The sequence below is a fragment of the Festucalex cinctus genome, chromosome 4 (assembly GCF_051991245.1).
Source record: "Festucalex cinctus isolate MCC-2025b chromosome 4, RoL_Fcin_1.0, whole genome shotgun sequence".
Taxonomy (NCBI): domain Eukaryota; kingdom Metazoa; phylum Chordata; class Actinopteri; order Syngnathiformes; family Syngnathidae; genus Festucalex; species Festucalex cinctus.
In genome coordinates, this window is record NC_135414.1 from 12,064,887 (window position 1) to 12,078,505 (window position 13,619).

At 38.8% G+C, this 13,619-nt stretch overlaps 1 protein-coding gene across 10 annotated transcripts in view; it reads right to left on the bottom strand.

The window, feature by feature from the left end:
* The window catches only part of neo1a (neogenin 1a), a 181,244-nt gene that overhangs the window by 94,312 nt on the left and 73,313 nt on the right, over window positions 1-13,619 (bottom strand). For all 10 annotated transcript variants that reach the window (XM_077518927.1, XM_077518926.1, XM_077518933.1 and 7 more), the window contains exon 3: window positions 1,099-1,374. In XM_077518927.1, coding sequence (XP_077375053.1) covers window positions 1,099-1,374 — 276 coding nt within the window. The remainder of the gene's footprint in view (window positions 1-1,098; window positions 1,375-13,619) is intronic.

Consider the following 13,619-nt stretch of genomic DNA (forward strand, 5'->3'; position numbering starts at 1 on the left):
TAATTTAATTTGTGAAGTCAACAAAAATAAGAGCCATCCCAGTTTGTTGGTTTGTGTGTTTGTAGAGATGTTGCTATCAAATGTTTTTAAATCAAATCGGCCACCTGGGAACCTCGACAGCTGACGGGTATGCAACTCTCCCCGCGCTGCGACACATCCACATTTACATTTACATTCCTAACTCATTCCAAACTGTTTTTGTCAATAGTTTATTGAGGGAAAAACATTTTCAATTTCTATTGTGGTATTAAGCGCTGTTCATACACCGTTGGCACTCTTTACTGCCTCCTGTAGTCTGGGAGAATATCGACATACGCTGGTGACATGTACCCGATTTTGAATTTGATAAAAATTGCAATTTCAATTGAAACCTGTTCAGAAAACTTTTAAATATGTTTTAAATTTTACAACAATGTTCAGAAATGTGAAGATTAGTCTAAAAATATGTATAAAAAAATAATTGTGATAAAATCGAGATCGTGAATTTAATTTTAAAGAATCGTGATATGAAATTTTTACCATATCGCCCACGTCTAGTTGGGCATGTGCTTTAACCACTGCACTATTGTGGACTTATATTGTATGTAATTGTATTCAATTGATTAATTGGATGATCAGATTAGATGTGGGTATCAATTTTAATCGATTAATCGTTCAGCGTAAACCGTTTCAATAATCAAGTAATCATTCAGAGCCAATTGTTTTAACAATCGAGATTGAGTAATCGTTCAGAGCCATTGTGTTTCTCTTCTTCTTCCTTCCTTCCTTCTTCCTCCTTCTCCTTCTTGCAACTTTCACCGCGTGTAAAGAAGTTGAAGAAAGTTAAGTCATGAAAACTCGGTTTTCAGGTTCCACAACAACGATTTACAAGGCACATGAATCCACCTGAATTGTGTCTTTTGCTACAATGCGATGCGGCACTGAATAACTGAATGTTCTGAGCTTCCAAATGGTCTGTTTAGAATGAACAATTCAGCAGCCACCATTTCAGAATATGGTGACCGTAGAAATGTGCAGCCAACGAAAAAAGTTTTATAACCGACTTTAAATAAAATAGTTCATTCAAAACAACGCCTACTGCTTGTTGACTGGGCATACCTGGCAAGATTTGGAGCTGTGCCTCTTCACTGGACTTCGATGAGCCCACATTCTCCACCAAGCAGCGGTAAAGACCAGAATCGTTTTCTGTGGCGTTGCTGATCACCAAGGCACCGCTGGGTAGCTGGACCAACCTCACGTTGAGCTCCAGAGGCTGACGGTCTTTCTCCCAGCGGGTGAATGGCACCAGGTCCGAGTTGACCTCACAGGCCATGACTTGGCTGTCACCTTGATGCACAGATGTAGCTGCTGGCTGGCTGGCGAATCTGGGCGTTCCTTCAAAAAGCGGACGGAGACAAATTTTAACACCAATGTTGACAGAACAATATTTACGAACTAGAAAATGCGATTTGTGGAGAAATTGTGAATGAAGGCAAAGAGGTTGGATGAAAAAAGTTCACCAGTGGTGGTCAGAATCCCATTCAAGCAACATGGTGCAGTCAGAGAACTTTAACATCGAAAATTTGCAAATATACCGTGCCGCTCGGCACCTTCATCGGTTTTCTTCATTTAATGTTTTTAAGACCTTCAGAAGCCAAAATGGAAATCACAATTAAATGTTGATTAATTGCCAAGCATTACTACAAACCCCAAGACAAACAATTGTATTTGTATACAAAAACCTTGACCAAAATGGTTAATATGTGTTGCAGAACATGACAGTTGTACATGCTGTTGGTTCTTATCTCCTCTTTCACTGCAGTAAAAAAAATAACGATTGCAAGTTTTTCACTGATGTGAAACCAACAATTGCATATAATTACTTTAATGATGGAGAATCTACAATATGTAAACCGCAAAGGGTAATTAGGGAAGATGAGTAACAAGGCCACTCCATCAAGCATAAAAAGCTCAACAACAGGGAGCTGTTTGGGGATAGCTGCGCTGTGTTGTGGGTGTGCGCATGTGTGGTTCATTCATTCATTCATTCATTCATTCATTTTCTGAACCACACTTGATCATTGTTCGTTTGTAGGGCTGTCACGATCAGAACTTGTTCAAATTGAGTATTCCGTAATCAAATTAATGTTGCATTAAAGGCCCGGTCTGCCGTTTTCACTCAGGAAAAGGCACTTTTTAAATACAGGATTTAAACAGACAAATTTCTTCTCAATTTACAGCTCTGGGCTTCTCTTAATGTGTGGGGGTGATTTTGTCCTAAACCCCCATCCCCCTCAGCCTGTATTTTGCCATTTTGTGTTTGTCTTGTAAACAGCGGAACGTTTCTGTGGAAACAAAGTGTTTGTACCCCTCCAGCCAATCGCAGAGGGGGGGTGGCGTGTTGCAAACGGGGCCGGGCGACGAATTTGTCGGCTGCGTGACGTCACTCCCGCGGCAACTTGTTCAGCACGCACAGATTTTTTTTTTTTTGGCTCACTCACTCACTCACTCACTCACTCACTCAAGCTTACATGTGTGAATGAGTGACTGGAGAAAAAAAAAAAAAAAAAAAAATGGCAAAATACAGGCCGTGTTTAGGAAAAAAAAATCACCACAAGACATTAAGAGAAGCCCATAGCTGTAAATTGAGAAGCGGTCTGTCTGTTTAAATCCTGTATTTAAAAAGTGTCTTTTGTATGTACTTTCACCGATTACCATAATCGTTATTTACTGCGACTACAAATAAAATGGGAAAATGTTTATAATTGTTCTCCAAAGTACAGTAAAAGCATATACCGTGTTAAATGTTAGATTAGGACACCCAAAACATTACATAAACAAAAGTAATAAGTCTACCTTAACAACGGACTACAGGAATCAAATATTTACTTTTGAGAAACTAAAATCACAGGATTTGGACAATTTTAAGATCAACAAAACAATCATTTATCAAAATAGCTGTTCATTCATTTTATGATCGATTAATTTTGACACCTCTATTTATCAAAATTATCCCAAAACGCAAAACCTTTTTGAGTAATAGCACAGGCAGCATTGAATTAACCATTTTTATTTTTAGTGGGTAGTTGGCAAAAGGATACAGGAGCTTCTTTTTCCTTTAAACTGTTTTGAGTCCGCCCTCAACCTATATATAAAATAGGAATACTTCTATCTTGCCAAATGGCAATCACATCTTTCAGCTCCCCAACACGCCCTAAACTGGCCAAGCGCAAGCTCAGAACACACATAAACCACAAAATAGCCTGAAAATTAACACAAAATAATTGTTGAAAAAAGAATTAATAGCGAGTAGAGCCACGGTGAACTAAATAGTACTGCGGTAGGGTTTGTGTTTCGTAAAAATGCTCTTCAGAGACGCTACAGACTTGCTGAAGGATGATATAGCGCATGTGCCTCGTCTCATCTAAAGTGCACCTTAAGTCCCCTGCCAAGATGTCTGAGTCCATCGTAATCTCACTTGGATATGGAGTCAAACAGCGAAAAAGTCACCCACCGCCGATGGGAGATTTAAGGACCAACCCAACACGTACTGTATAATGAAGGACAGCACACATTACGGAGATCAAAACCATATTCTCCATCAGATTAAACATTTGTGAATTTTTTATCATACTGAGATGAGATGCTGGGTGAATCATACATAAGTAAGAAATGAGGGAATTCTGGGGTACTGATCTGGATTATATTAATGATTCAATTTGATTTGAACTTTTAATAGCAATGATCCGAAGAATCTTAGTATTCACAGTTTTATGGACTTTTATCTTTGCTCATAGCAAGATCAATGATTACTGGCCATTGAACAGTACTGAGGTTTATTAATGGCAATGTGGGTTGAATATTGTTTGAAATAGGCCACACATCTGATCAAAACATGAATTCATGCTTCAATAAAGGAAGATGCTTGACCCTAGATTTGTGTACGTTTCTTAATCACGATAACTCGTGCTTCTTACTCGTCCAATGTAAGTGCAGCGGTCCGATTTCGACAGCCAGGTGTGATGTCAAAGTTTTGAGTGTCAGGAAAGGAGAAATTGAAATTGTTTGGCCCCAAGAGGGCTGACATTTGAAAGGATGAGCTTGAAAACAAAGGTCTCAGGTCTAATAACCAGAGATACAAGCTTGGCTTTGTGTTGCATGTGAGAGATGACATTTGGCCCAAAGCGTACACGGGGGAGATGGCCCTGAAAGTCATTAGCAGACATGACAAGATATTTTATTTTTTTACAAAGAATGTGCTACCATCTTCTACTAGCACTGTGGATATGAGACTATCCTGTTCCAATGCCTACTTCAAAGAGTGTGACCATAAATTTTATTGCAGGGTTTACAAAGAATACTAATTTGATGTTGTCGTCATTCCTTCTAAACGTTTTCATTCTAGGAGAGTAGACTTGTCAAAACATGCATGTACTGATGCGCATACAAAGCAGGAAAATTAGACCAAGATCACAAGTGGTAACTTGAAGCCCATGTGGGGATGCATTTTAATGCCAGACATGAACTGACACACTTAGGGGGCTCTATTCAAAATCCTATTACCCAAGATGCATACTAATAACACAACGAAACCTAATCCTTTGCCCTTCTAGACATATTTCTTAGAAGTCAGTATGTGTCTATCTTATTATGTAACAGCCAGCAATTATTAAATAAGTAAATGCCTTACATTACTTCTTGCTGTATGTGTGCAGGTGTATGTGATGTAGTATATACACGGTGGTGTGGGTCAGGGAAGGGCATTTGAGGCAGGAAGTGGAGAGAGTTCCAACACTATCGATTCCAATTAATCACAATTCCGTTTCAATTGACAAGTCGGTAGCGTCGCATTCAGTTATTAGGTGAGCACTAGTGAAGTGCTTCAAAGAAACAGTGGCCTGGCTCGGTTTGCCCAACAACACCCCCCCCCACCCCCGCCTGGGGCCGCGGCCGGCAAGGGGGACGCTCCCCTCCGGGGCCAGCATGGGCCCCGGCCACCTGGGAACCTCGACAGCTGACGGGTATGCAACTCTCCCCGCGCTGCGACACATCCACATTTACATTTACATTCCTAACTCATTCCAAACTGTTTTTGTCAATAGTTTATTGAGGGAAAAACATTTTCAATTTCTATTGTGGTATTAAGCGCTGTTCATACACCGTTGGCACTCTTTACTGCCTCCTGTAGTCTGGGAGAATATCGACAACAGCTGGTGACATGTACCCGATTTTGAATTTGATAAAAATTGCAATTGAAACCTGTTCAGAAAACTTTTCAATATGTTTTAAATTTTACAACAATGTTCAGAAATGTGAAGATTAGTCTAAAAATATGCATAAAAAATAATTGTGATAAAATCGAGATCGTGAATTTAATTTTAAAGAATCGTGATATGAAATGTTTATCATATCGCCCATATCTAGTTGGGCATGTGCTTTAACCATTGCACTACTGTGGACTTATATTGTATGTAATTGTATTCAATAATGCAGTATAATACTGAAAGCTGCCGTTGGATTTGCTGAATGTCATGTTGAACGAGTGCATTTTGTCAATGAAAATTAGACGTTAAATTGTGCATAAACAGTAAGTATGTGGACTGAAAATAATGTGCATTGGGAGGCGTGAATATTTGGAGCAAGTTTAATTTAGAACGGTGTAAATCGAATGTTGCATGTGGGAGTTGATACCGGACAAAAAAAGCGGGCGGAACAAAATGCTATAATAAAAAAAATAAAGAGTCTAAATAACATAAGTGTAAATGCTGACATTGATTGATTTTCTCTAACATTAACCACATTAATCCAATGGTGATACCAGATGTTTTGAGGTATTCAACCTTTCACCACCTGTTTTACAGTCATACCGTACACATGCTAATATTTGGATGGATCTATCAGCTTTTAACATAATGACTGTCAAATGCACACTTACATACAGAGTAAGTGTAACCACACATGCACATCAACAAGTATGCACTTAAATTGCAGTTTTGTCCCTGCTGCTGTGAAATAACACCAGCACAGAATAACAATGACCGGCTTAATGGAATATGCACAGAGATTCAAAGATCTGCCTCTAGATTGAGTGCATTAGTAAGAGCCTTGCAGAATGGTTGCCTTTCCCCGAGGAAACGCACCTATAGATGTGTTATTTTTCAAAAGGATGAAAGAAATAGTGGCACAGCAGCGGTAGAGAATAATGGAGCTTTGACTGCAAGTTTAGTCAGTCAAATTGATACAGTTGAACAATACTTAATTTTGTACCATATGTACAATATATATGTTTTAAAAGTCAGGGTTTTTCCTAAATGTAACTGCCCATGTCCAGTAAACATTTTTGACTGGCGAGTATATTCGAATGTATTTGCAACATTCGAGCATACTCATACTCGCCAATATGTTCTGAGTATGTTCAAACGTACTTGTTGGCCAAATGCTACAAAAATGGCATATTTTCCCATAATGCCATGAGTTATTACATGAGCATGCGCAAGTCAAAATCCTGTTGCATTATAGACAAATATGCAGAACCAAAATCTGCAGACATAATAAGTCATAGAAGTTACGAACAAACAACGAACGGTTTTGTACTTAATTTTTGAAGTATTAGTTTGATGTGGGTCAGCGTAGAGTGTCGAGCAGCGCCGACCTCTTCGCCGAGCAAAAAGGAACAGTTGGATAGCGCCGACATTCCCCCTCATCAGATTTAGTGCTGGTACAAGCATGCTGCTGAAGGAGCGCAACCGTCAAACACCGACACAAGGACTGTCACGGCCAAAACGGCGAGAACATTCCACTCCACAACGAGTCCACACGAAGGACAAAACACCACATGACAAAAAGAAGATGAAGACTGCTGCCATCTCAGAGCACCATCAAAGCAACGTCATCAACATGTGCTATGCGATGACGTCATCAACATGTGCTACCACGGTAAAATCTCTACCTTCGGCAAAACCGTTTATATCACCCACCCCTATTTGAACGTATTTTCGAATATGTTAGAACATATTTTCAAATATTTTCAGTCGTACTCGCAAATACATTTGAACATACTCGCAAGTCAAATAGTTACTCCACATTGGCAGTTCCATGGTTTGTTACTTATATCCATACACTTAATAATTCAAACTTTTGTGCTGCTGGGATATGAAAGTAGAGATCTTATGGAGCGTATTTTTTGAAAAACCTCGATCGAAATGTTTGTCCACCCAATCTATTCAAGTCAATTTCTTGAAAGTTCCCTTTGTGAAATGCGGACGCTTTCGTCAGAGCGGGTAACATATGCTTTGACTAAGAACGATTGTACGACTTAACCTTTGACTGGTTTACTCAAAGCAATAACTTGACTTGCATGAAAGTTAATACATGATAAAGGTTAATACTTGACACTTGTGACTTTTACACATGACCAACTTCCCTATAATCAAATGTATAATGTTACTTGCAGATAATCAAATGTATAGTGCTTAAAGCTAAAGATACAAGTGTCTCATTTAAAAGAGAAACAAGTGATTGCCGAAAAAGCCATTCTGCAATCATGAGCGATTCCAAGGTAGAAAAGTCAAGATTCACTTTGATGATGGCAGAATCAGTGGACCACAATTTATCAGTGCCTCGAAGGGACTCGCGATTACCAGCACCCTATTATTTCCACAGCACAACCCCTCTATTCAATTCAACAAGTTCACAGCCATTCCCAAGACATTGGTGAATGTCATTCTAGAAAGATGAGGAAAAACAATCGCTGAAATTGAGCAGCTGAAATTGAGGCCCTTCATGTCAGAAAAAAATCCTTAAAAATGAAATTACTAGCGATAATAAACTCTCTTCATCTGTCCTTTGACTTCTTTTATTGCAGAGAGTCACAGCAGTGGGGAGGCAATCACTCTCCTATTACTTGAGCATTGTTACACTGCACAGTATACAGTATTTATCTTCAACAGAGTGAGCTAATTCATGTTTAGTGAACCCCAAAGATTCTCCTGGTAAATGAGTTGTAATAGCTATAATAATGTAGTGGGGAATAGCCTAGTCTAAATGCACTGTATATAATTCCTTTGTACAATATGTTCTCAGCTTTATTTCAGCCCGGCCTTTTTTTGTTCAAGGCTCTTTTTGTACATGCTGTAGCATAAGTGATAATTAATTCCATAATTGAAAGTTTTCAAAGCTTCAGGGGAGACAATTTCTTCGGGCCTTACTTATTACAGCAAACCATGCTATTCCGGCAAATTACTTACTACTTTCTCAGGGTGAGACAGTTAAAGCATCTACATCTTATTAATATTCAACAGATTTTCATGTTTAATTTGAATGGTTCTTAAATACAAAGAAAAATGTATGTAATTATGCAGTGAGCTACCGGTGTTTTTTGTTTTTTTTGCGCACCGCATATGCTTGGTTCTGTTGGGGCAATACATTCTCTAGTATGATGAATTTGGAAGAGGGTATCACTCAGGGTATCAGTCAAGAGGGCATGGAGGACAAATTCAGCCAGTAAACTAATGGGGTCATTTTAATTAGCACCTTTCCAGTAAGCACTGTTCAAATAGCCAAGCCTCATTCACACAGCGATGGAGGCAACTAACCAGTTCACCATCTTCCAATTAAAAGGCAGCCAAAAGCCAAAAACCGTAACCGTAAAAGCAACAAAGTAGTCTATCTTAATGAGAAAGCCTTTTCTTTTAATCATGATGTTTGTGTTCCTTGTATTTAGTCCTAATTTTGTCTGAGAAGTGCACATTTAATCATTCATAGACCACCCAATTAATGATTTAATGTTGACAATAAATTGCAGAATGTCAATAATGAATTATACGTTAACCAAATAAAAATGATGTGTGCAGTAGTTGTTTGTCCTTTGCTGTCTAACCAAACTGAAAAGCATCAAAGGCATTCAGTCTTAAAATAGACCATCCCACATTTCGACTTTTGCCCCATGTTATCATAACACTCTAAATGAAAATAAATAAATAAATTACACTTGAGGCTTTCTGGTATACGGAAAGACATCAGCCTGTCTTTATAATGCAGTAGGGATCATTATGAAAGTTTTTTTAAGAGGAGTTGCTCATGTTCGTAGCAGCTGTGCTTAACGAGAATATCACAGCATTGTTTGATTTATATGAGTTTGTGATGTGACCAGATATTGAAGGGAATTACAGTACTTTACAAAGAGAAACTCAGTAGACTAGATTATTGATTTCTTATAATATTTTTCAGAATGAGTAAAAAAAACACACTGGAATGATCTATTATGGATGTAATGAAAACTGATTTGAATTAGGAAATGAGTTTTGATGTAAACAATCAAACTAAATCGTTCCACTTTAAAATGTATCATCCTTTATGTTATGTTTGTTTTGTTGTGTTTCTGTAAAGTGCTTTGTGACAGCTAAAGCTGTTTGAAAGCGCTATAAATAAAGATGACTTGACTTGACTTTGATTTTAACACAACCCATATGGGTCCAATTGTCTTCTATTGGAGAGATGAACACCCCTAATATAGTTATGGTATAATAATAACATTGCCATATAATATCAAACAGTTGTGGTTGTACATTTTTTTTTTCAAAAACGTTATAAAACAACAAAGGCTTAAGTTCCTTTACAACCTTTTCAAACTAACATACTGTGCATCGCACTGTATGCTACCAATACAGAAAATTCATTTCTTATTGCTGATTCCCTAAATATTAATGAGACAATAGAACACAATTATCATTGCAATGTTACCATTTATCACTGAGGTAATTCATTATGCATGAAGCCGAACAATAAAACTTACTGTACTGTCATTATTATGAAATGCAGTCCGGCTGTGTCATCGCAGCATATTTATCTTCATCAGCAAAAGGGACAGATGACACGAAGTGGATGCACAGACGTGCAGTCAGTGGTAAGTGGCAAGAACAGCAGTTTATTAGAGTTAAGAAGCAATAACCCTTTGCTCTGCTGAAAAATAGAATGAAGATGGATCGACGGCATTCCGCAAGAGTTGGCCCCAGATGACTTCTTATTTTCTCACTCGTTGAAAAATGTCTCTTGGCTTCAGAGGGTGCTGAAAAGAACATCCTGACCTTGTAGGCGATGGTGCCTCGAGACTAGTACAGTAAAACCTCTAGTAGACATTTGAGAGTTCTGGAAGGACGTGAAATGTAGTGTCCAAATTCAGACGCGACGGCTTGAAAAGTATGATTGCAGAGGACAGTCAGTAAAAGCACACCTTCACTGTTGATAACGGTGCAAATAGAAACTTATAGGTACACCGCACATGGTGTGACACGGCCAAACCCGACTGAAATGGACCACTGCAAAAAAAAAAAAAAAAAAAAAAAAAAAAAAGACACACCCATATACTGTGAGCAGTTTGAGCTACCCTGTAAAAAGGTTTTGAGGCTCCTCATACAGTATATGGTAATTCATCACTTTTATTCAACCATAAACCAGTCTGATTGTCAAGGAAGAAGTGGATTGCAACTAAGAGAGAAAGCGGGTGAGAAAAAAGGGGAGCATGCGGATATTTTGAGAGGCTGCCTTGCCCCCGTTCACTGACTGTACCGGTGTGCAACGTACATTGGTCACGTGCAGTTTTGGCAACCGCAATATTTGCTATTTCATCCACTGGTACATTAGAAATTGTAAATATAGTCAAGTATACCATACATGGATGTTGTCTAAACTGTATTTGTCTGACCAGGCGACGGTGCAGCATCTGACTGACTTTATAACATAAACCCCGGAAATGTATTTTTCCGATGTGTGAAAGCTCATGCGCATCGACTGCAGAGTGCATTGGATTGGATTGCATTGTGTGTGCGACTAGCATCCGAACAAAGGTTACTATAAAGAGGGACCATTGCGCTTGAATATTTTGTCAGCCTTTTTCAGGAAAAACATAATAAAATGTGCCATGTTTAATAGGAGCAAACCAAACAAGTTGGGTTGCTAAAGAGCAACAGGCCTCAGGGATACACGATAAACAAGCTTAAACACACCTCTCCTACAGTTGATTGACACACAAGATATGAGCTAATTGGTTAACCTATACACCCCCTACCAAATACATCATTCACCTTTCCTTACAAGTGTTGTCCCATTTCTCATGCTATGCTTTAATTAATCTTTAGCTGTTTGAAGTCTCTCTCCACCCCTCCTACTCCTTCTTCATCTTCCCACCACATATTTCAGTGTGTCCCGTTGTTTGCTAGAGAGGGGCATGCTGCTTCTTGGTTCTTATCTCGTTGGCAGCACATCTGTAGATGCTATCGCCAGCCCTGTTTCTGTTTCTGTGCTTAGGCTCCAGCCGTGCAAGAGCAAGTAGTTTAAAAATGAGATGAATGAAAGCTTGGGCAAAAGGAAAGTGGAACAGCAAGTGATGCAGAAGAAGAGAACATAAGAGAGCATTGTGTTAAAATGCTGAGATATTCCACTCGTTTGGGAATTAACAAAACAGAACGTTAGTCTTGTAAATTTGTTATGACAAATTTAATTTGTTTTGTGCCGTTTTCAATGCTGAAAGGGCACTCCCAATCCCTCCCCTTTGTGTAAATAAAGTGAGAAATCAAACAGCATTTATCTTTTGATATAGGTAATATTAACTAAAAGGGCATGCTCAGAGTAGGCTATTCGAATTGTGGTTGAGCACACTTGGCACATAAAATCCAATACCGTTGTGTTAGTGTCCTGATGTGCCCTCCTCTGGTATGCTATGAAGTGGTGAGCTATGGCCCAGTAGGATTGCTCATTTCAACACACATACCCATACACAGACTTGTCATACAATTAATGTGATGTTTTTTTTTTGTTTTTTTTTGTTTTTGTTTTGCCAAATCTTTCAAAATGCAAAACAGCACATCTCAAAACACTTTGCAAAACAGTCCATCGAGCACTTGTTCTGGCACAGGTACAATGTAGGCGTGTCACTCGATCCTGTAATGTGATTGTTCAATGCCATAACTGGCACTTAGGATAATAGAAATAGACAGACCGACTAGAAATAACCCAGATTCGAGGAGGGGAAGTCCACAGAACACCCAGTCACGCCAGTGTGCTTGGGCACCCACAATGTATGTGTTTTACGATAAATGTGATCGCTCCTCTTGCCAGTCATTCATGATAACCACCACCTTGCACAATAGAAATAAACTAGTAGAAATTTGTCAGAGTAAGTAGGAGTCAGGGAAGCTGAGTGTTGTATGATGAAGTGATTGAGTAATGTGGGCGCAGGCCAACGGGTAAAAAAAAAAAAAGGGGGGGGGGGGGGGGGGGTAAATCTAGCCTTGCTCGCACTATCCTTTTATCTGAGAAGAAAAAAAACAAAAAAAAACAACTCATGTGTATTTAATCAAAAGAATACGTGATGTGCAATTCCTTATGGTAATTAAATTGATGAAAAAGCAATATGCTCATTTGTAATTGGAAATTAATGAGCAGTATTAAAATGTGCTCATCACTACGGCTGTTCTTCTAATGGATTCTTTCAGATCATAAATACAGAGGTCCTCAATCCTGATATATGACAGTTCAAGGTTACAAATGGTGCGCAACTAACTACTTTGCATGGAGGCATAAAAACTGTATGCCATTGTATACCACAAAAAGGCATGCGTCGCTACAACTATATTTACTGATGTTTAGTTGTATTTTTATGGCCAAGAAATGTTTTGCATATACTGTAAATATTTATTGTAATATAACTTTAATACTGTGTTGCCTTGATGTAAATTGTGATCGACAATAGGATGGGCCAACTTACAAATGTGCCGACAGTGAAACCAAACGACCCCCATTGCACCTCTATGTGCGCATCAATGATGCTCTGACAAAGGTTAACGTATGCAAAGTTGAATTGTGTTTCATAAGGAGCGTAATTTATACATTATATTAGCATTTCAGTAGATTAATTTACCCGTGCCTTTCAGAAAGAGCTTGTCAAATAAAGTTCACAAGTTAATATTCATTTTAAATTTCATTGACGTCGAATCTCCTGATATGCGGGAAAAAAACTAAGAACTTACAAAAAGACTGAAATCAAGGCATACACCATGCTCGGCAGTATTGCCTCTGTTTGCTGAAATTTGGACTTTTTCCATTTTCTTTTGGGAGCTTAGAGTTGCGTAGCAGATAGTGTTTCAAAAATCTGACAGACTGCTGAAGAGACGATGGCAACTTGAAATAGATGGGCTGGCTGAGACTTTATATAAAAGCTCCGCAGCATATAGACAATTGCTTTCAACAAAGACAGTCGATCTTGGGTATTACACTTCAGACTCAGGTTGTAGCTTATGACATGCCTCTGTTTTGCTTCTGATACTACACTGGAGCCCGTAAACCCGTATATTCTCAGGGTGACTTCAATCTAATCATCCTACATCGGTGCACATAGAACAGCAAGCAGATAAAAAGCCATGACATTGCTGGCTTTTGGGTAGCCAGTGTGAAAGAGGCAACTGTAACAGTCATTTTGCCGCCTTGTGGTCAGATTTGGTACTAGTGGGTGGTATGAATTCCACTTATTGACACGAGCCAACCTTTTGATATCGGCGTGTCCTTACGACTGCTGGGGGGGGGAAGATTCGGGACCAAAATCTGTCTAATTCTCCTGCTGTGTAAATCCAGCTTTGGTCTAAATT